Source organism: Nerophis lumbriciformis, linkage group LG05 (genome assembly GCF_033978685.3).
Source record: "Nerophis lumbriciformis linkage group LG05, RoL_Nlum_v2.1, whole genome shotgun sequence".
NCBI classification, from domain to species: domain Eukaryota; kingdom Metazoa; phylum Chordata; class Actinopteri; order Syngnathiformes; family Syngnathidae; genus Nerophis; species Nerophis lumbriciformis.
Window position 1 is genome coordinate 37,634,105 of NC_084552.2, and position 22,609 is coordinate 37,656,713.

The 22,609-nt window shown below is 43.1% G+C and overlaps 3 protein-coding genes across 6 annotated transcripts; 1 reads left to right on the top strand and 2 right to left on the bottom strand.

Moving 5' to 3' along the window:
- The first annotated feature begins 95 nt into the window (after positions 1-95).
- Positions 96-6,992, top strand: LOC133606472 (RPA-related protein RADX). Of its 4 annotated transcripts, none has more exons than XM_061960461.2 (19): positions 96-910; positions 1,007-1,109; positions 1,171-1,324; positions 1,384-1,481; positions 2,655-2,774; positions 2,837-3,003; positions 3,071-3,227; positions 3,291-3,399; positions 3,467-3,558; positions 3,678-3,815; positions 4,064-4,159; positions 4,219-4,392; positions 4,454-4,578; positions 4,631-4,746; positions 4,892-4,942; positions 5,016-5,059; positions 5,120-5,374; positions 5,440-5,589; positions 5,652-6,992. In XM_061960461.2, the coding sequence occupies exons 1-19, from the start codon at positions 893-895 to the stop codon at positions 5,774-5,776; spliced, it is 2,292 nt and encodes a 763-aa protein (XP_061816445.1). In that variant the 5' UTR covers positions 96-892; the 3' UTR covers positions 5,777-6,992. The 4 variants fall into 4 exon arrangements, with proteins under 4 accessions (XP_061816445.1, XP_061816442.1, XP_061816443.1 ...); XM_061960458.2 differs by having other exon boundaries at positions 96-721; XM_061960459.2 differs by having other exon boundaries at positions 96-721; positions 4,895-4,942.
- Positions 6,993-7,002: 10 nt separating this feature from the next.
- On the bottom strand, positions 7,003-8,961 carry asgr1a (asialoglycoprotein receptor 1a). The gene is made up of 7 exons (XM_061960470.2): positions 8,472-8,961; positions 8,294-8,401; positions 8,100-8,189; positions 7,964-8,029; positions 7,796-7,894; positions 7,553-7,707; positions 7,003-7,476 (listed from the first exon to the last, which is right to left on the bottom strand). Exons 1-7 carry the CDS (start codon positions 8,527-8,529, stop codon positions 7,219-7,221), a joined length of 834 nt encoding a protein of 277 aa, XP_061816454.2. The 5' UTR covers positions 8,530-8,961; the 3' UTR covers positions 7,003-7,218.
- Positions 8,962-14,608: 5,647 nt separating this feature from the next.
- Positions 14,609-22,520, bottom strand: cyb5d1 (cytochrome b5 domain containing 1). Its single transcript, XM_061960471.2, has 4 exons — positions 22,299-22,520; positions 18,771-18,847; positions 18,484-18,702; positions 14,609-15,547 (listed from the first exon to the last, which is right to left on the bottom strand). The coding sequence occupies exons 1-4, from the start codon at positions 22,423-22,425 to the stop codon at positions 15,317-15,319; spliced, it is 654 nt and encodes a 217-aa protein (XP_061816455.1). The 5' UTR covers positions 22,426-22,520; the 3' UTR covers positions 14,609-15,316.
- Positions 22,521-22,609: the final 89 nt, after the last annotated feature.

The following is a 22,609-nucleotide window of genomic DNA, read 5'->3' on the forward strand; positions in this document are numbered from 1 at the left end:
ACGTCCCAACAACCAAATATAATTTTTTCCTAGAAAGAAAAATGACATAATTCTGCAACCAAAATATTGAGAGAGAAAAAGGAATAAGTAAATAAGAAGTCCATCTATCCATTTTGTACCGCTTGTCCCCTTTGGGGTTGCGGTGCTGGAGCCTATCTCAGCTGCACACAGGCAGAAGGTGGTGTACACCCTGGACAAGTCGCTACCTCATCACAGGGCCAACACAGATAGACAGACAACATTCACACTTACATTAACACACTAGGGACCATTTAGTGTTGCCAATCAACTTATATAAGAAGTCATTTATTTCAAATAAAGAAATTTTTAGAAATCAGATAATTAAAACATCCAGCATAAAAATATATTTTTTAGAGACTATATTATAAATTGAAATCACGACTTTGAACAATCAATATTTTTTTAAAGGCTGAACAAACTCAGCGTCAACAAGAACCAGGGCTGCCAGATCTTTCAGATATCTCTTCCTAATTTATTTTATATGGTCTAATTTCATATTGAAAGGCTTGAGAACAAGTATATTTTTGCTACGGAAAATATTGTTTTTATTCTCTCAGTTGGCTTCGCACGGTCATTTCATGTTATTACTTTTGATCCTTAATTGTTTTCCATCTGGCAACCTATCTTCTTTTCCAACATGGCTGCTTCGGACTGCATCCTGCGCCGAATCCTACACTTGCCCAGACGCCGTCCAGATTCTGTAAGGTTTCGACTTGATTGTTCGTGTTCACTAAGAGCATTATAAATCTGCTTTTATGGCGGCTCTTGTTTTGGTTGTCGGTTGGCTTTAGCGAACATGATAATAAACTGATAAAAAACGTTTTGTTATTTATTTAACGTTCGAGTCTTTTCGAATCTCAATTAGAATACAATGTTGGTGACGTTAAAAGTGGGTTCAGTCCAAATAAGAACATCTCAAAGCTTGTTTAATCATATATATATATATATTAAAAAAAAGATGGTATCGTGTCACTGTTATTCTCAGAGGTCAGAGGTCGTCTGCAGGGAGACGCTGCATGTGCTGGACGTGTCCCGCTACACACGAGACCTGGGGGCGTCGGTCTACTTCCCCAATGCTGCCCTGACAGGTGAGACTCACCGCCTTCCCTGCTCCGCATCTGACTTCTGACCTGCTGGCTTGTTGTCCAGGAGATGACTTGTATGACGTCACACTGAGCGACATGGACTGCCGCCTGCGCGTCACTCTGGATCCCACGCTGAACCGTCTAGTGGAGAGGAACCTGCTGCGGCGTGGCGCGGCGCTACAAAGCGTCACTTTGGCTCCCGGCGTTACATCCCCCAGGTAAGTAAGCTTGCTCGTGTGCGTCGACAACGCGGTGTTTAATCCAAATGTGTGTGCAGCTTCATCATGGCGTGTGTGGACATCAAAGATGAGGAGGCGGAGGTCGGGGTGTCTGACTGTGACTCGCTGCCCTGGACCGCATCCCCCGATGTGACAGGTGACAAAGACCTGAGCTTAGCCCCACCCACACGCTAAATGTGCTCATCCCATGAGGTGGCGACTTGTCCAGGGTGTACCCCGCCTTCCGCCCGAATGCAGCTGAGATAGGCTTCAGCACCCTCACCCCGCAACCCCAAAAGGGACAAGCGGTAGAAAATGAATGGATGGATGTATATAGAGACATACTGTAATAACTTGAAGTAAATAATGAAAATTAAAAACCAATTGGTTTTTAATTTTCATTATATTATTATTATTATTATATATTATTATTTCATTATTATTATTATTATTATATTATTATTCAAACAAAAAATGTTAATAAAAAAAACAAACTAAAAGCTTACCTTTTTTATATTTGCATAGTATGTATATATTATTAATGTTGTAATCACAAATCTTTATATATCTACAAAGTGTGGTAAAGAGGTAGGCATTTTTCTCAGGTCTCAAGAGGGTAACAAATACTAGGTGTGTGTGTGTGTGTGTGTGTGTGTGTGTGTGTGTGTGTGTGTGTGTGTGTGTGTGTGTGTGTGTGTGTGTGTGTGTGTGTGTGTGTGTGTGTGTGTGTGTGTGTGTGTGTGTGTGCGTGTGTGTCAACCCAGCACAGCGCTCCTTTTAAAAGTATGTTTTAAGAAGTCTTGGTGAAATATAAGCTGGTGAATATAGCAAAATATAAAAGTAACCAACAAAATCAACCCATTGTGGTTTGAAATATTTGAGTGACATAAGGAAAGCTACCTAATCAAGCCTTTAATTGATGTCCTCGCCTTTGGTTGCGTGACAAAAATACCGGCGTGGACCAAAGTGCGCACTAAGCCCCCTCTCTTTACAGTTCCGAACCCGAAAGTGTGAACGCAACCTTCGAGTGTTGGAAGCAGCCAAGTTCTGTTCGCACATCTTTTTTGGTCTGGGGGCCTTCGGTTTTGTCTGTCATGTTGAAAAAAGAATGTGCGGCTGAGCTCCGTGGAAACCAAAGCAAGAGCGTTGACGTCCGTCTACCTCTTCTCGCCTTCCTGCGGGGTCATTTCACCTTTTTCATTGTGCCACATTTGTTTCGAATGAATTGCATATATTTGTACGTGTTTTATTGTTTGCTGTGTTTTTATTTAATGACAAAAAATAAAGATGTATACATTAAAAAAAAAAAAAAAATGTGCTCATCCTTCAGGTCCTCTGAGGGCCAACCGGCTGGTGTTTCTTCCTCTGTGGAACAATGTAGACTTCAGCGGCGCCGCCTGGCAGCAGACTCCGCCCCCCATGGAAGATGAGGAAGAAGAGGAGGAGGAAGGTGGGTTGGTGTACTGAGTGTTAAGTCTTTAAAAACACCTAAATGGACCTCTTTGTCCCCAGCTAGTCGTCCTAGCGTGACTGTTAAAGACTTGCGTGACGGATACTTGTCCAAGCATAAGGGCGTGCTGCACGGCGCCATTCGCCGTCGGTTGATCGTGCGCATCCTGGCCAAGTCACAGCTGCTGTACTACGGCAGACATGACAGCAACTGCAGGTGTCCTTACAGGGTAAGCGAGGGCGACACCATCTTGTCCAAACCGATGAAGCGGCATCGATGCTTCCTGTCGCGTTCAGGCGCTCTTGGAGGTGTGTGACCACACGGGAAGTGTGTGTGTGGTGTTGTGGAACAGCGTGTGCGTCACATGGTACCGCCCTCTCAAGCCCGGCGACATCATCAGCCTTAGCCACTTCCGGGTCAAGCAGCTCTACCAGTCCGATAACGACGATATCGGTACGTACGCCGGCGAGCGCGTATGACGTTCAGGAGGTCACGTCCCCCTCCGTCTTCTCGCAGAGATCAGCGTGAACAGCCGAAATCCCACCGCTTGTATTTCTCTGCTCCCGGAGTCCTCAGTGGCAGTTGACCGCTTGCCGCCACAACCCGCCTACAGCTTCTATAGCAGGTACCCCCCCGGCCCGCCGTACCAACAGTGGCCACGCCCACCACCGCCGTTGTCCTCTCATGTTCAGTAAGGAGCTGCCGGACCGCCCTAACCACAGTCTGTGTGATATCATCGGCCTGGTCACCTTCACGGGACGTGCCGAGAGAATCAGGAGAAAAGGTGAGGGTTGTCATGGTGACAGCTTGTCAACTTGGTCAAACGTGTGTGTGTGTGTGTGTGTGTGTGTGTGTGTGGGTGTGTGTGTGTGTGTGTGTGTGTGTGTGTGTGTGTGTTGGCAGACGTCCTGGACTCCGTAGGAGGAACGGAGCTTTTAGAGTATCGCTGGCTACGACTGGAGGACGGAACCAGTTCCCGGCCCATTTGGGTCAAGCTCTTCTCCACCTCACAACCAGAAACTCACTGCAGGCTCCGCCCACGTGAGACACACACGATCCCAGCCTTCAGTGTTTGTGAGAGGAGTGCTCATAAGTGTGTGTGTGTGTGTGTGTGTGTGTGTGTGTGTGTGTGTGTGTGTGTGTGTGTGTGTGTGTGTGTGTGTGTGTGTGTGTGTGTGTGTGTGTGTGTGTGTGTGTGTGTGTGTGTGTGTGTGTGTGTGTGTGTGTGTGTGTGTGTGTGTGTGTGTGTGTGTGTGTGTGTGTGTGTGTGTGTGTGTGCGCGCCTACAGTGTTGGTGGTGGTGTGCACTCGCCTGATGGTGGTCCAGAAAGCCGTCGGCGTCTTCTACCTGACCAACACGATGCAAACGCAACTCTACTGCACAGGTGCGCCTCTTGGTGACCTCATCACCTGATTGACAGATGACCACATGCTTGATTGACAGGTCAGGGCCACCACTCAGAGATGAGCTATCGCAAACTCATGGCGGTCCGGGCATTCCTCAGGTGGTTGAAACGTCACGATGAAGCAAGCGTTCAGCGCTTGGCTCTCATTGGAGGATTCTTCACATATCCGCCCCCTCCCGTCTCCTTGGAAACGTACATGAAAGACCGCACAGGTGAGTTAACTTCCGTGTTGGGAGTTTCTCGAAGAAGAATGTCTGATAGGACGTCTTTCAGGTGAGCCAGGTTTCCTTGAGGGGGCGGAGCTTCTGAGGGAGATGACGGGATTGTGTTACAGGGAGCGACGCACCTTTTGTGTCCAAGCAACTGTTACCATGGTGACATACTGCCGGCGAGGAGAGGTACACCTGCACACGCACACGCACTTGCGCACATTGATTGTTTTGTTTTAAGGAGAAGGACTGCATCTTCTGGACATCTTCAACCCTGCACGCCTCAACCTCGCCACTCTCCTCCCCGCTCGCTGCTAGTCAGCGGACGCCCCTCCCGCTGCTGTCCCCCAGCGCCAGGTATTCAAATTCAAGCATTGGTGATCAATTTCACCTCCAATATTTAGAAATGTGTGTGTGTGTGTGTGTGTGTGTGTGTGTGTGTGTGTGTGTGTGTGTGTGTGTGTGTGTGTGTGTGTGTGTGTGTGTGTGTGTGCGCGCACAGTAGGCCGTGGAAGAGGAAGCTCCCGCTGCACTCGGAATCTCCACAAAAGGGGTGAGGATTGGCCACACCCACTCATCAAAGATGAATGTGATGATGTAACGATGACGTCACCGCCTGTCTGCAGACCACCTCAAGCTACTTTACAAGCAGAGCACAGCAACAAAACAGGTGTGTACATGCGCGTGTACGTACGTGCGCCTACGTGCACTAAATCATGTGGTCGCACAGTTGTCCTCTTTGAAGCTTCCATGGAGTTCCTCCAAGACTCCAACGAAGAAGATGACGACGAGGACGACGACGCTTCCTCTTTTGCCACCTGCCCCTCCCACCCCGATTTCCCACACATCGCCGTTGAGTCGCTGGCGATGCGGTACGACCCCGCCCATGGGGAGCAGCAGGCGGTTGCCGTGGCAATGGGAGGACAATTGAAGTCCCTCGGTGCCACCTTTGACTCCGAGGATTACTACACTTTCACACTTAGAGGTAGCTTCTCACCCGTGACCTCCGACCTTCGGGACGCCACATGTGATACATAACCTTTGTGTCAGTTTTGTCAGACGGCGCGGTCGTTTCCGCCATCTTCCTCCCTCAGTCGCAGTTTTCCTCCCTCTTGCCGGCCTCCCTCCCCCATGCCAATACCTGGATCTCCATCTTGTCCCACGGAGCCTTCTCTTCACACACACACCCACCCTCACCAGGTGAGCGCACACACACAACACAACACGTCATTATAACAAAGGTGACTATTTTGCTGGGTTAGTTGACCTCGTTGCCACGGCACCGCTGCTGGCGAATCAGAGGCTAGTGTGCTTGCTGGAGACGTGTCATCTGGGCGGAGACTCCAGCGAGGTCATCCTGAGTCGAGCGTTCCTGCTGAGGGGATGACGTGAGAACTCCTCGTCGTTTTTGCACTTTAGGATGTGTGTTGTTGAGGTGTTAAAGGGGAACTGCACTTTTTGCGGAAGAACACGTTTTTTGGTTGTTTTTTTTAAAATCCATTCTACCTTGTAAATAAACGCTAGCAAAGTCAGCTAACAATTTAACTAAAAACATCCAAAAAGCGCCAACAATACGCCATTTACATTTCGTGACCTGAACATTAACCAAGCATTAGTGATATTATAAAGGAACTACTTTTAGCAGCACATTGATCACAGAGAGGTAACCAGCGTATGCTTCTGTATTGACAATAAAGTACTATCTATCTATCTATCTATCTATCTATCTATCTATCATCAGCTGGGGAGCTGCTCTCACGCCTCTGAGCTGGTAAAAGGTAATGCTCGATTATAAATCATGCCTCTCACCTAGATAGTAGAAGGTTGTGGACATAAACCAAGAAGCTGGTCAACTTTGACCTCCAACTTAGACCCGTAGATGATGAGAAAGACACGAGAAGACGCTCGTTTTCACCCCCTTTTTTTTTTAACCCGTTGTGAGGATTATGATGTTAATTATTCATCTAAACGGTAAGATATGGACATCCCAATAAGATGAGATATTGTACAGTAAATGATGTTCTAATATGTTTGTTGTCTCTTATGAAGTTTGCAGGGAGTAGTAATCAGTGTTGTTATTAAAGAAAAAAGTGAATGTGATGCATTTGTTAAAGTAATGCGCCGCCGTCTGCTTAAAATAAGCAAAATATCCATCCATCCATTTTCTACCGCTTGTCCGAATATGCCTGTTACTACTTTACATATATACTTACAGCGTGTATATAAAACCTCGATAGAGGTTATTTACAGTGCTTTATAGGCAAAATAGAGCAACTCCAATTGGCTCCATTCTTAGCTGACTTTTACTAACGTTTATTTTTACTAGTTAGAATGTATATTAAAAAAAAAGGAAAACAATGTGTTCTTGTCTTATGTAAGGATTGCGAATGATTCCAAAACAAATTTTTAAAAAGTGTAGTTCCCCTTCAAAGGCAATGTGTGTCTGTGTGAAGTCTAAAGTGTGTGCGTGTGTGTGTGTGTGTGTTTGTGTGTGTGTGTGTGTGTGTGTGTGTGTGTGTGTGTGTGTGTGTGCGTGTTGGATGAAGGAAGTCTTGAAGAAGTTGGAATGTTCTGATTTTGACTAAAAGGTTGTTGTCATACAACACAGGCGTATTGTTTGTCTTTTTATTGTGGGGCATGGTCAAGTGCGCATGTTAAGGATCATTTAAGGGGGCACATGCGTAAAGGGCTGTGGTCAAGTGCGCAGGTTAGGGAGGTATGGATGTTAAAGTTAAAGTACCAATGATTGTCACAGACACAGTGATTAAAGGGGTATTGTCAAGTGCCCTGGTCAGGGGTATAAAAAGATGGTTGCATAAAAGGGCGTGGTCAAGTGCTGTGTCTCTGACAGATGAAGTTCAGCCTTGTGGAGCAGTGTAGGTCGTTAAGCCGGCCATCCACATGCAGGTGAGCGCAGTCCTCGTCTCCGGGTCCGAGGCCGTGATGGGTCCAGCTGTCAGGCTGACCGGGTCGCCAGTGCCTGCGGTTCATGACGTAAGGCGTATGGTTGACCCACTCCCACTTTCCCGTCCTCTCGTCACTCAGTCCAATCCAGTAGAAGGCCATCGTGTGTTTGTAGACAAAGTCCTACGACCACAGGGACGTAAGCTTGTCAGCAAAACGGCGCCTAGCATTCTGTCCCTGGATTGAGTGACCCACTCACCCACTCGGAGTCCGACTGCAAGATGGCCAAGTGCGACTCGTGCCCGTTGCACCAGTCTCTCGCTTCTTGCCAGGATAGCGGCGTGCGACTGAAGTGGTAACAGGCGGACTCCAATGTCTGCCAGCCAAGAGGACAGCAACCTGCCCTTGTAGTACCTGACGTGCATCACACAGAACCGGTCAGACCGAACCAGGTGTGTGTGTATGTGTGTGTGTGAGAGTGAGAGTGAGTGTGAGCGCTCGCCTGTACTGTTGTTGATCATGCGTTCAAAGGAGCATCTGAGTGACGTCACAGTCCTGCTGATGGTGTCCAGAGTGGCGAGCTGCTTCAAAGCCTCCGAGGCTGAAACGACGCACTCGTCACCTCTCTGGCGTCATGTGACTCAGCTGGCGTTCATGTGACCATTCTCACCTGAAAGGATTTCTTCTTTGTTGTTCTCCACGGCAAACTTCAGTCGCTCCACGCCTTTTTCACCCTCTGACGCAACAACGGATCGCACAGCGTCGGACAACACAACAAGACAACGATTGTACAGGAGTGTTGTTACCTTGGACCAGCTGCTGGATGCTGTGTAGTGATTGGCTGACGTTGGAAACGTTGTTCTCTACTGACCACAAACGACTTGACAACCTAGAGTCTACATACTCACACACACACACACACACACACATGTATGACGCCACCTGTTGGTCCTTCCTCACACACTACCAGGTCCGTGTGGGTTAGTGTGTGCATGCTCACAGCTGGCTCCCAGTGCAATAGTCAGAATCAAGATGGCTACTGCGGTCACAACAGGAAACCATCGGCGCCTGAGTGCGGACGCACCTGAGCGAGGGACGTGGGGTGGGTCTGACACAAACTACATATGAGTTTTCATCGTTTCACACACGCAAAGACACACACACACACACACAGGTACCTTTTGTCCAGAACGAACTGGTGTCCTCTTCAACGTCGTCATGGTATTCAGTCGTCATGGCAATTAGCTGTTTTTCTTCGCTGTGAATAAGAGTGGAACCGACACCAAATGTTAACTCAAGCTGGAGGTGACTGACCGCCACAAGAACTTTGAACTAACCAGTAGTGTGAGTGTGTGCGTGCGTGTGCCAAAGTTCATGCTTTTTCTGTTCACTCTTTAATCACACAACCATGTCAACATTTTGAGCCTTAGGGTCACAGGTCACGTAGTGACGACTATGACTGGTTTAATATGGATTAGCAATCACTTCAGGGTGTCGGGTCAGGACAGCAATTATGCGTTCAAGTGAGTGCAGGAGAAATAATAGGACTGTCCAAGTCCATATTTGTAGGTTCGATTGTCTATTGAAGACATGCATGAGTTGTTCGTTTGTGTGCGTGGTTTCCTATACAAAACAAATCCAATCATTATAAATCAACTAAAGTGACCACAATGCAATGAAATATAGGTACAAGCCTGCCACAGGGCTGTTGAAATATACATCACTTAGATGTGTATACACATGTACATAAATGCACAGAATTTGAACATCCCAGCCCTAAGTAATATAATGATTAATAGAATGTAAATAGCTTCACAACAATAATTGGAAATCGGGGCTAACAAACATATCCAATGCTAGAAACAGGCCCCAACCAGGGTATGATATTCAACTAGCAGTTAGCTTGTGAACTTGATGCCAAACAGCCATTAGACTAGGCTGACCATATTCTGAAATCCCAAAAAGAGGACACATACAGGTAAAAGCCAGTAAATTAGAATATTTTGAAAAACTTGATTTATTTCAGTAATTGCATTCAAAAGGTGTAACTTGTACATTATATTTATTCATTGCACACAGACTGATGCATTCAAATGTTTATTTCATTTAATTTTGATGATTTGAAGTGGCAACAAATGAAAATCCAAAATTCCGTGTGTCACAAAATTAGAATATTGTGTAAGGCTAATACAAAAAAGGGATTTTTAGAAATGTTGGCCAACTGAAAAGTATGAAAATGAAAAATATGAGCATGTACAATACTCAATACTTGGTTGGAGCTCCTTTTGCCTCAATTACTGCGTTAATACGGCGTGGCATGGAGTCGATGAGTTTCTGGCACTGCTCAGGTGTTATGAGAGCCCAGGTTGCTCTGATAGTGGCCTTCAACTCTTCTGCGGAAACAGAGTGGACCGACACCAGCTGGACTGCTGCTGAGTGGTCCAAAGTCATGTTTTCTGACGAAAGCAAATTTTGCATTTCCTTTGGAAATCGAGGTCCCAGAGTCTGGAGGAAGACAGGAGAGGCACAGGATCCACGTTGCCTGAAGTCTAGTGTAAAGTTTCCACCATCAGTGATGGTTTGGGGTGCCATGTCATCTGCTGGTGTCGGTCCACTCTGTTTCCTGAGATCCAGGGTCAACGCAGCCGTCTACCAGCAAGTTTTAGAGCACTTCATGCTTCCTGCTGCTGACCTGCTCTATGGAGATGGAGATTTCAAGTTCCAACAGGACTTGGCGCCTGCACACAGCGCAAAATCTACCCGTGCCTGGTTTACGGACCATGGTATTTCTGTTCTAAATTGGCCCGCCAACTCCCCTGACCTTAGCCCCATAGAAAATCTGTGGGGTATTGTGAAAAGGAAGATGCAGAATGCCAGACCCAAAACGCAGAAGAGTTGAAGGCCACTATCAGAGCAACCTGGGCTCTCATAACACCTGAGCAGTGCCAGAAACTCATCGACTCCATGCCACGCCGCATTAACGCAGTAATTGAGGCAAAAGGAGCTCCAACCAAGTATTGAGTATTGTACATGCTCATATTTTTCATTTTCATACTTTTCAGTTGGCCAACATTTCTAAAAATCCCTTTTTTGTATTAGCCTTACACAATATTCTAATTTTGTGACACACGGAATTTTGGATTTTCATTTGTTGCCACTTCAAATCATCAAAATTAAATGAAATAAACATTTGAATGCATCAGTCTGTGTGCAATGAATAAATATAATGTACAAGTTACACCTTTTGAATGCAATTACTGAAATAAATCAAGTTTTTCAAAATATTCTAATTTACTGGCTTTTACCTGTATATGCGTGCCAAGGCGGGCAGCACGCCAAGGCCAGGACTAGGTGAAAATTTGCCAATGATACTTGAACTTGCTTTATAAATAATATATTTATTTAAATAAAGCATTTTTTCTCCTCTGTTGACAGCAGTGTTGGCGCTAGGAATTTTCAAAATGGGGTCCCACAGTAAATTTTTGGGGTCTCACTTTTTTGTAAGCGTTTTGAAAACAAATGATAAACGTATGCATTGTCCTGTTGTATCTCACATTTCATATTGTGTTTTGGAAAAAGGTTGTCATAAACGTTACTTAATTCATTAAAAGAGATAAAAAAAGAAGACAAATGTGTATACATATGTAAATGTATTCAGTTATAATCAATCATTCACTTTCTTCTTTCCTTCATGGATCTGAACTTTACCGCTGCTGGTAGGTTTTTCTATGTTTTCATTTAATAAGTTGTAGGTGTATTTATTTCAGTATAAAAGTGTAAAAAGTGTTTTGCTTCGGTCATGAAATGATGATAATGGTGTGCCAGGGCATACATACATTGTATATTTAACGCATAAATCTCTGGAGTCTACATCAACTTCAGATCTATCCCTCATTTCAAAATGTTTTCGTTTTTTTATGTTGTTTTTTTGTTTGTTTGTTTTCCGCCCTTTTTTGTGAAACAAAACAATGTTTTTTTATAGCAAACACACAAAATATGCAAAATCTTCCACCAAAAATATTTTTCAAAGTGGAATATTTGATGTGACGTAATCGGAACCTTGGATAGGTCAATAATTCATACTAACATTGATTTTGATTCAATATTATGTTTTGAGCAATGACAGTTTGAAAGAAAAAAAAGCAGCTTTGTTTTATTAGTCAACATTGCAATTTTTCAAAATTACATTTCATCTTTAAGCTTTTTTATTTCACTTTTGTTTTGTTTTTGTTTATTTTAATAGTATTTTTAGAATGTGCCGTGGGCCTTTAAAACATTAGCTGTGAGCCGCAAATGGTAAAAAAAAAAATCTGCGTCCTTTCTGATTTCAGTGCGTTAAAAAGACACAAAAAGTGCGTTAACGCCAACATTGCTTGACAATATAACAAAATAAGTCACACTTATATTCTGTAACATTCACAGTTTTGGAAAAAAAAAGTCCAGAGGTAGAAATATTCAAAATAACCTCTAAATTTTAATTTCCCCTCGGGGATTAATAAAGTATTTCTGATTCTGATTGTATATAATGTAAACATGAATAATGCCCCAAAACAAGTTAATTCAATTCAAACAAAAAACAGCAGACAAGCTCTGGCCCTGCACAGCTGAGGTGGGGCGGGGGTGTATATTGTAGCGTCCCGGAAGAGTTAGTGCTGCAAGGGGTTCTGGGTGTTTGTTCTGTTGTGTTTATGTTGTGTTACGGTGTGGATGTTCTCCCAAAATGTGTTTGTCATTCTTGTTTGGTGTGGGTTCACAGTGTGGCACATATTTGTAACAGTGTTAAAGTTGTTTATACGGCCACCCTCAGTGTGACCTGTATAGCTGTTGACGAAGTATGAATTGCATTCACTTGTGTGAAAAGCAGTAGATATTATGTGACTGGGCCGACACGTAAAGACAGTGCCTTCAAGGCACGCCCCCAATATTGTTGTCTGGGTGGAAATCGGGAGAAAGTTGGGAGAATTTTCGGGAGGGGCACTGAAATTCGGGAGTCCCCCGGGAAAATCGGTAGGGATGGCAAGTATGTCAATCAATCCACTACCTCGCTCTCTCTCTGTCTCTGCCCCTTCCTCACGAATGCTGCTGCGTGCCCACACCTTCACAATTTGTTTTGTTTTTAACCCTTTCTTAACCCTGGACATACATTGAAAATACACGCAACTCTGACTCAAAATGCCGGACATTTGAGGCATTTAAGAAACCCCGCCCAGACAGCCCCGCAAAAGAGGACATGTCCGGGGAAAAGAGGACGTATGGTCAGTCTACATTAGACTACAATAAAAAGGACGAAATGAGTTGCAATACAGTTTTATCAATCAATCAATCAATCAATGTTTATTTATATAGCCCTAAATCACAAGTGTCTCAAAGGGCTGCACAAGCCACAACGACATCCTCGGTACAAAGCCCACATAAGGGCAAGGAAAAACTCACCCCAGTGGGACGTCGATGTGAATGACTATGAGAAACCTTGGAGAGGACCGCATATGTGGGTAACCCCCCCCCCCCCCCCCCCCCCCTCTAGGGGAGACCGAAAGCAATGGATGTCGAGTGGGTCTGATATAATATTGTGATAGTCCAGTCCATAGTGGATCCAACATAATAGTAAGAGTCCAGTCCATAGTGGGGCCAGCAGGACACCATCCCGAGCGGAGACGGGTCAGCAGCGCAGAGATGTTCCCAGCCGATGCACAGGCGAGCGGTCCACCCCGGGTCCCGACTCTGGACAGCCAGCACTTCATCCATGGCCACCGGACCTGTGCCCCCCCCCCCTCAAGAAGGAATAGGGGAGCAGAGGAGAAAAGAAAAGAAACGGCAGATCAACTGGTCTAACAGGGGGGCTATTTAAAGGCTAGAGTATACAAATGAGTTTTAAGATGGGACTTAAATGCTTCTACTGAGGTAGCATCTCTAATTGTTACCGGGAGGGCATTCCATAGTACTGGAGCCCGAATAGAAAACGCTCTATAGCCCGCAGACTTTTTTTGGGCTCTGGGAATCACTAATAAGCCGGAGTTCTTTGAACGCAGATTTCTTGCCGGGACATATGGTACAATGCAATCGACAAGATAGGACGGAGCTAGACCGTGTAGTATTTTATACGTAAGTAGTAAAACCTTAAAGTCACATCTTAAGTGCACAGGAAGCCAGTGCAGGTGAGCCAGTATAGGCGTAATATGATCAAACTTTCTTGTTCTTGTCAAAAGTCTAGCAGCCGCATTTTGTACCAATTGTAGTCTTTTAATGCTAGACATAGGGAGACCCGAAAATAATACGTTACAGTAGTCGAGACGAGACGTAACGAACGCATGAATAATGATCTCAGCGTCGCTAGTGGATAAAATAGAACAAATTTTAGCGATATTACAGAGATGAAAGAAGGCCGTTTTAGTAACACTCTTAATGTGTGATTCAAACGAGAGAGTTGGGTCGAAGATAATACCCAGATTCTTTACTGATTCGCCTTGTGTAATTGTTTGGTTGTCAAATGTTAAGGTGGTATTATTAAATAAATGTCGGTGTTTAGCAGGACCGATAATCAGCATTTCCGTTTTCTTGGCGTTGAGTTGCAAGAAGTTAGCGGACATCCATTGTTTAATTTCATTAAGACACGCCTCCAGCTGACTACAATCCGGCGTGTTGGTCAGCTTTAGGGGCATGTAGAGTTGGGTGTCATCAGCATAACAATGAAAGCTAACACCGTATTTGCGTATGATGTCGCCTAACGGCAGCATGTAAATGCTAAAGAGTGCAGGGCCAAGAACCGAACCCTGAGGAACTCCGCACGTTACCTTAACATAGTCCGAGGTCACATTATTATGGGAGACGCATTGCATCCTGTCAGTAAGATAAGAGTTAAACCACGACAAAGCTAAGTCTGACATACCAATACGTGTTTTGATACGCTCTAATAAAATATTATGATCGACGGTATCGAAAGCAGCGCTAAGATCAAGAAGCAGCAACATAGATGACGCATCAGAATCCATCGTTAGCAGTAGATCATTAGTCATTTTTGCGAGGGCCGTCTCCGTAGAGTGATTTGCCCTGAAACCAGATTGAAAAGGTTCACAGAGATTGTTAGACACTAAGTGTTCATTTAGCTGCTGTGCGACAATTTTTTCGAGGATTTTCGAAATAAAGGGAAGGTGGGACACCGGTCGGTAGTTTACCATGAGGTCAGGATCAAGGTTAGGTCTTTTGAGCAGAGGATGAATAACCGCTTTCTTGAATGCTAGGGGAACAGTGCCAGAGGAAAGTGATAAGTTTATAATATTTAGCACTGATGGACCTAATAATACAAAAAGCTCCTTGATAAGTTTCCCAGGAAGTGGGTCAAGTAAACATGTTGTTTATTTTATCCCACTTACACGCCGTAATAGTTTAAGCACATAGCAAGTGATATTAAAGTGCATATACAGTAACTCACTCTGTATTGACGCACACTGCCAATTAAACAATTGACAAAGAAGTCCACAGTAACTTTCATAGCTTGCTGATGCATCCATCCCGTCCATTTTTTACCGCTTGTCACTTTTGGGATCGCGGGGGGTGCTGGAGCCTATCTCAGCTGCATTCGGGCGGAAGGCGGGGTACACCCTGGACAAGTCGCCACCTCATCGCATGGCCAACACAGATAGACAGACAACATTCACACTCACATTCACACACAAGGGCCAATTTAGTGTTGCCAATCAACCTATCCCCAGGTGCATGTCTTTGGAGGTGGGAGGAAGCCGGAGTACCCGCACTCCACACAGAAAGATCTCAAGCCCAGGACCTTCATATTGTGAGGCACATGCACTAACCCCTGTGCCACCTGCATCCATCCATCCATCCATCCATCCATTTTCTACCGCTTGTCCCTTTCGGGGTCGCGGGTGTTGCTGGAGCCTATCTCAGCTGCAATCGGGCAACCTGCAATGATGCGTTCAATGCCAGTGTTGTAAAAGTGAATTACACTCAAGCAACCCGATGACACAAAAAGAAAACAAGCGTTACAGAGACAAGTCTTTTGTTCAGGTCATCCCTCAGTGAGGTCATCATTAAAGTGGAGGAGGATGGCAGGGGTGAAGAGGTCACAGTCGAGGCGCAGCAGCTGGAGCTTGACGTCGTCGTCCGGAACGTTATTCTCGCTCAGTGTCTTGTTCATGTCCAGACACACTCCGTTGTGTTTCCACGTGTAGCTACATGCGTGCGAGTTGTAGGGCAGGTAACGCTCCCGGATTTCAGCCAGCGTCTCTTCGGAACACACCTGTGTAGGGGAGGAGCTGTTTTGATTGATTGATTGATTGATTGAGACTTTTATTAGTAGATTGCACAGTACAGTACATATTCCGTACAATTGACCACTAAATGGTAACACCCGAATAAGTTTTTCAACTTGTTTAAGTCGGGGTCCACGTTAATCAATTCATGGTGGCAAAGCTTTGCATTAGGACTCAAATTTCAGCTGTGACTGCTATCTTAGCATAGCATTTTGTCTAAAACTTCAGATAGCATACTTGCCAACCTTGAGACCTCCGATTTCGGGAGGTGGGGCGTGGTCGGGGTGGGACGGAGGCGTGGCTAAAAGGGGAGGAATATATTTACAGCTAGAATTCACCAAGTCAAGTATTTCATATATATATATATATATATATATATATATATATATATATATATAAGAAATACTTGACGTTCAGTGAATTCTAGCTATATATATATATATATATATATATATATATATATATATATATATATATATATATATATTTATTTATTTTATTATATATATATATATATATATAATTTATTTTATATATATATATATATATATATATATATATATGTGTATATATATATATATATATATATATATATATATATATATATATATATATATATATATATATATATATATATATAAAATAAATACTTGAATTTCAGTGTTCATTTATTTACACATATACACACACATAACACTCATCTACTCATTGTTGAGTTAAGGGTTGAATTGTCCATCCTTGTTCTATTCTCTGTCACTATTTTTCGAACCATGCTGAACACCCTCTCTGATGATGCATTGCTGTGTGGCACGCACAAAAGTGCTTTCATCAAATGCACTAGATAGCAGTATTGTCCTGTTTAAGAGTGTCACAACATTGCTGTTTACGGCAGACGAACTGCTTTACGGTATACAAAAAAGTGACTGCTGTTGTTGTGTGTTGTTGCCGCGCTGGGAGGATGTTAATGAAACTGCCTAACAATAAACCCACATAAGAAACCAAGAACTCGCCCGCCATCATTCTATAGTTATAACGTGATTGGGCAGGTACGCTTTTTTATATTGTGGAGGACCTGAGTCCGCCTGAATTTCGGGAGATTTTCGGGAGAAAATTTGTCCCGGAAGGTTTTCGGGAGAGGCGCTGAATTTCGGGAGTCTCCCGGAAAATCCGGGAGGGTTGGCAAGTACGAGATAGGGCTGCTGTCCTACAGCTTAGCATTTAGTTTCAGAAGATAGATGAAGCTTTTAGCCCTTGTAACTTAAAAGTAAGAGGGTTATGTTGGCCTATAGCTTAGCATTATGACTGAAAAGTCAGTTAGGGCTGGCATTATAACTCAAAAGTCAGAGGGTTGTGTTAGCCTAGCTTAGCATTATGACTCGAAAGTCAGATGGGGGGCTGTTAACCTAGCATAGCATTGTGACAAACTTCAGATTAGCCTAGTTTAGTATTATGACTCAAAAGTCAGAGGGGTATGTTAGCCTAGCATGACATTATGACAAACTTCAGACGGGAATGTTAGCCTAGCTTAGCATTATGACTCAAAAGTGACTTGGGGGCTGTTAGCTTAGTTTAGCCTCATAATTCAAAAATCAGATGGGGCTGTTATCCTATAGCTTAGCATTTAGATTCAAACAACAGATGAAGATTTTAGCCTCAAAAGTCAGAGGGGTATGTTAGCCATGCTGAGCATAATGACTCAAAAATAAAAGGGTTATGTCAGCCTATTGCTTAGCATTATGACTCAAAGTGTCCTGGGCATGACGTTAAAGTACATCCGGCAGTGGAGGCTCCTCTATGGGATCTTGGGGCACTAGGAGGTTAACCCCTTTACTACTGTTACCCCAGGTGGCCCTTGGCAAAGGCCTAGTATCTGACTGCCCCCTAGCCAGGGATACGGTGAAGACCTCAACGGCGGAGCAGGCGGAAGACGGTAGATTTAAGAACTACCACAATGGCTGCGATGGCGGAAGAAGGCTGCAGCTGAAAAGTGTCCCCAGTCGTCTTGGACTCCATGCCACTGGACCCTGACGCGATTCTGTCAAGGATCGTGTGGTGACTGTCTGTGCACCAGTCTCCCCACGTTAAACTAAGTCACGCACAGGCCTCGTCCCTACCAGGAGGATCGTCATACTCGTTCGAGTGACCGCCGATAATATGACTCAAAAGTCAGGGTCAGCTGTTAGCCTAGCTTAGCATTATGAGTCAAAAGTCAAAGGGGTATGTTAGCTTAGCTTAGCATGATGACTCAAAAATGAGGCGGGGCTGTCAGCCCATATAGGTTATCATTTAGACTTAGATGACAGATTGGCCTTTAGCCCTTATGACTCGAAATTCAGAGGGGTATGTTAGTCCACACTAGCATTATAAGTCATAAGTCAGATGGGATGCTTAGCCTAGCTCAGCGTTATGACTCAAAAGTCAGTTGGCGCTGTTAGCCTAGCTTAGTATAATGCCTCAAAAGTCAGATGGGTATGCTAGCCTATCTTAGCATTATGACTCAAAAGTAAGATGGGGCCGTTAGCCTATCTTAGCATTATGACTCAGAGGATGGATTGACTTTTAGAATTTATGACTCAAAAGTCAGAAGTTAAAAGTTAAGAGTCAAAAGTTAGCTTAGCTTAACATTATAAGTCAAGATTCAGATGAGGCCGTTAGCCTAGCTTAGCATTCTGACTGATTGATTGAAACTTTTATTAGTAGATTGCACAGTACAGTACATATTCCGTACAATTGACCACTAAATGGTAACACCCGAATAAGTTTTTCCGCCACGTTAATCAATTCATGGTAAAACTCAAAAGTCAGGTCGGGCTTTTAGCTTGAAGCATAGTATTATGACTTAAAAGTCAGAGGAGTATGTTAGCTTAGTATAAATATAAAGGACATGGTATTTGACCATAGCTATGCTACGCATTAAATTCACCTCCAGTCGCTGCTCCTGTGACGTCAGTGTGTTGATGACCCGTATCCACCTGGTTTTAGAGGACAATCGCCCCACCTCGTAGTGTTGGTCTTTCCACCAGGCTGGGTCGATGTCGCTGGCCCAGTCGGAGCGAGGCCCAGCAGGGGGAATGTGCACGAAACGTCCCCTGGGCGTGTAGTAGCTCACACAGTTGGTCACTGGATGGATGAAGGTCAACACCTGGACACAGACGGCCAGGTGAGCTGAAAGGCGATCTCTGATTGGTCACTATGGACACAGACACTCACATCTTTGGTCTCAGGGTCAAACCAGCTGCTTATGTCCTTTCCTGAAAACTCTAAGATGGGCAGTAGCAGAACATCACCTGTGAATAATCATTAATAAAATAATGAATACAGTTATCCCTCACCACTTAGTGCTTCACGGTTTGCGATTAAAATTAATAATTTTCAAGCATAAAAATGGCTAAATGAACTCAAAATATCATGACTACAGTAGTATTGGTCACAAGATGAGACCAGACAATGTTCAGTATCATGGACGTTGATTGGCTCAGCTTTAGACAGCATTACCATATTGAATATAAAGGGGTCCTATTATGCAAAACCAACTTTTCTTACCAATTGGTACCTGTCTTTGTGTATTTAAGATCCCCATAAGTCTCAAAAATTTGAAATCAAAGGATGGAGTCATGGCGGAGATGTTTATAAAACATTCTTTCCTTCCTTTATACTTGCTCCAAACAAGCCGTTTGGAATTTGAGTAGCTATAATGACGTATTTGTCGCTAGTTACGTCAGCAGATATCTCCATTTTGGCAACGTTTCTCTCGAAGAGCTTTGCACGAGTACGCTTTTGTAATCCAAAGCTAAAGTCACTAAGTTCCTTATTTTTCTTGTTGTGGGGCAGACTGGCTCGTACATGCACATGCATCCTCTGCTGTTGCCATTTCTAATATAAAGTAGTGTATAGTTCCAACTTATATAGTAAACTCCATATGGTAGCGCTAAAAACTACCACATAGCTGACGGGGAGAAGACGCAGTGGAGGCGCGTCAATAAGACCGCCAACAAAACAGGGCATCCTGACTTTTGACAGATAATAATGCTAAGCTAGCGGTTTGAATATGGTTGATAAAACATAAATATACACATGATTTTGAAGAAAAAAACACTATTGCGTGTGGTAAAAACCACAAGGAAGTGTTTAAAATGTAGAAAAAAAATCTTGATATGACCCCTTGAATTTAAAGATTGACTATATGTGAATGTTATTTCATGCCTAGAGAGCTCTCATAATATTAAAAACAGTGTTTCGAAAGTTATGAAAATATCCCTGTTTTGCCAAGATCCAAAAGTGGTAGACGGTTATCTGCCATTTTGAAGGCCCCGTTGTAGTCAATGAACGTGGTATAGAGTTGTGAATCTTACAACAACTTTTAGTTCAATTCCAATTCATGGAGTGAAGACTTTATTCAAATGTGATCATTGATTCAAACCGATTCTTATACAATATATTACTTGGTGTAAAAAATGGATATAATCTTTTTTAAAACAGGTTACAGGTTACAAAACGCCTCTTGGCTCCTGACGTATGATGTATACGCGCTGCGAGTAAGCGCAGAGATGGCGTAAAAAACATAAAAAAAATAAATTCTTAAATAATAAATATCTATTTTTAAATCGATTCCTGAAAATTATGAATCTATTTAAAATCGAAATAAATAGGAAATCCGATTCAGCACCACAAAGGTTAACCACCCCATTGGCCAATTAAAAAATGATTAACCGGTTGTTCGGCCATGTTGAACACCCTCTGGTGGTGGCCCATGTATTTTGTATATTTGGCAACACTAAATTGGCCCTAGTGTGTGAATGTGAGTGTGAATGTTGTCTGTCTGTCTATCTGTGTTGGCCCTGTGATGAGGTGGCGACTTGTCCAGGGTGTACCCCGCCTTCCGCCCGATTGTAGCTGAGATAGGCTCCAGCGCCCCCCGCGACCCCGAAGGGAATAAGCGGTAGAAAATGGATGGATGGATGGGTACAGTATCATAAACTATACGAACGGGACAAGCGGTAGAAATTTGGATGGATGGATGGATGAATGTATATAAAGGGTTAATTTGTATTTTTTTTAAATTGGAAATATTGACAGTTCATGTTCACAGTACATATTAGTTTAAATAATTGCACTTACATATGTGTGTGTTTATTTATTTGTACCTGGCCCATGAGTCAAGTTGATGTTTGTTTTCAACATAATTGAGATTCTTATTGGCTTTTGCTTGCTTCAAAATAAAATACATTGATTGGCAAATCATCAAAAATGTATTATTTTCCATGATAGCAAAATCCCAATAATAGATATTACAACCGCAGCACAGAGAAGTTGGCCGGAACGAAAAAAAACCTGCCCAAACGGGTTTAAATGATGGACTGACGAGGGCCTGATGGATCAACAGTCACTTTTTTGCCCATTTGGCTATCATCCACTGCAACCACATCAAAGAAACACCAGCAGAAACTATCTTTTTTCTCCACAAGCATCCTTGTGTCACTACACACCAACACACAGGGTTGTACTGTGTACCGGTGCTAGTATAGTACCACGATACTAATGAATCATATTCGGTACTATACCGCCTCTAACAAGTACTGATGATGAGGACTTTGAAAATGACAAATGTATGATCCTGTACTACTAAATTTGTGGTATCACCCAAAACTAATGTAAAGTATCAAACAACAAAAGAATAAGTGATTATTACATCTTAACAGAAGTGTAGATAGAACATGCTGAAAGAGAAAATAAGCAGATATTAACAGTAAATCAACAAGTATATTAAAAATTCATTTTTACAGCTTGTTCCTCATAACTTTGACAAAATAATAGAATGATAAATGACACAATATGTTACTGCATACGTCAGCAGACTAATTAGGAGTCTTTGTTTGTTTACTTACTACTAAAAGACAAGTTGTCTAGTATGTTCACTATTTTATTTAAAGATAAACTTGCAATAAGAAACATAAGTTTAATGTACCGTAAGGTATTTTTGTTAAAATAAAGCCAATAATGCAATTTTTTGTGGTCCCCTTTATTTAGAAAAGTATAGAAATATATTTTGGTACCAGTACCAGTACCTGTTCAAAAAAATTATAATTTTTATTAAAATAAGTTTTAAACAAATTTTTTTATTTTGGATTCTTTATTCATTATTTGTGAATAGTAAGAATGAGCTAGCTATTTGTTTTAAAAAAAAATGTTAGAGCATCTTTTTGTTAAGGGACATGAGTTAGATCGTTTGGTCTAAAATATAAAAGAGATAATAGAGACGCATTGTTTGCTTATTGCATTTAATGGATGTTTACAGAGATTATGCATCAATAGTTGTAGTTATTTCAGTCATACTGTATCGTACCACCCTGAATCGTAATCAAATGAAATCGTAAAGATGCCTATGACACACCCCTGATAATCCATCCATGTATTTATCCATATAGCCAGCAATAGAAGCAATTAGGCAATACATAAATTGTATTCAGGTTCCTATACTTCATAACGTATATAGTTAATCATATTGACAACATACAATACATTGGTCACCACTAGGGAGCGTTCAAAGTGGCCAAGCAAAGTAACCACTTTTGGATCTGTGTGTCTCTCAAATATTCGATTTATTATTTAAAAATTATACTTACCACTGTCTGGCTCGGAACCAACTAATAGCAATACACAGGGGTTTACTTGAATATAATTTATATCAAAATTGAGATGTTTGGCTGAACGAAGGGTTAAGACGAACGTTTCTCTCACCCTCGTACTGCTTCACCAGAGGGGTCAGGTCACACACTTTACCCAGGAAGGACACCCACAGGTCCGCTGACGTGTTGTGAGCCGACACCTGAGCAGGAGTGAAAAAGCGTGGCCTGACTGACGTCATCACTTCGACGCGTCGAAAAATTTCACTTGCTCTTAAGATTATTGTAGATCCGTTGCTAGGTTATGTGGACAACAAGGGGCGGTGCCTGCTGCTGCAGTTTGTCCCTTGATGTCACCAATGCCGTAAACGTCATCGATGACATCATCGAGGACATGACGTTAAACCGTGTTTTTTTGTATTTTGT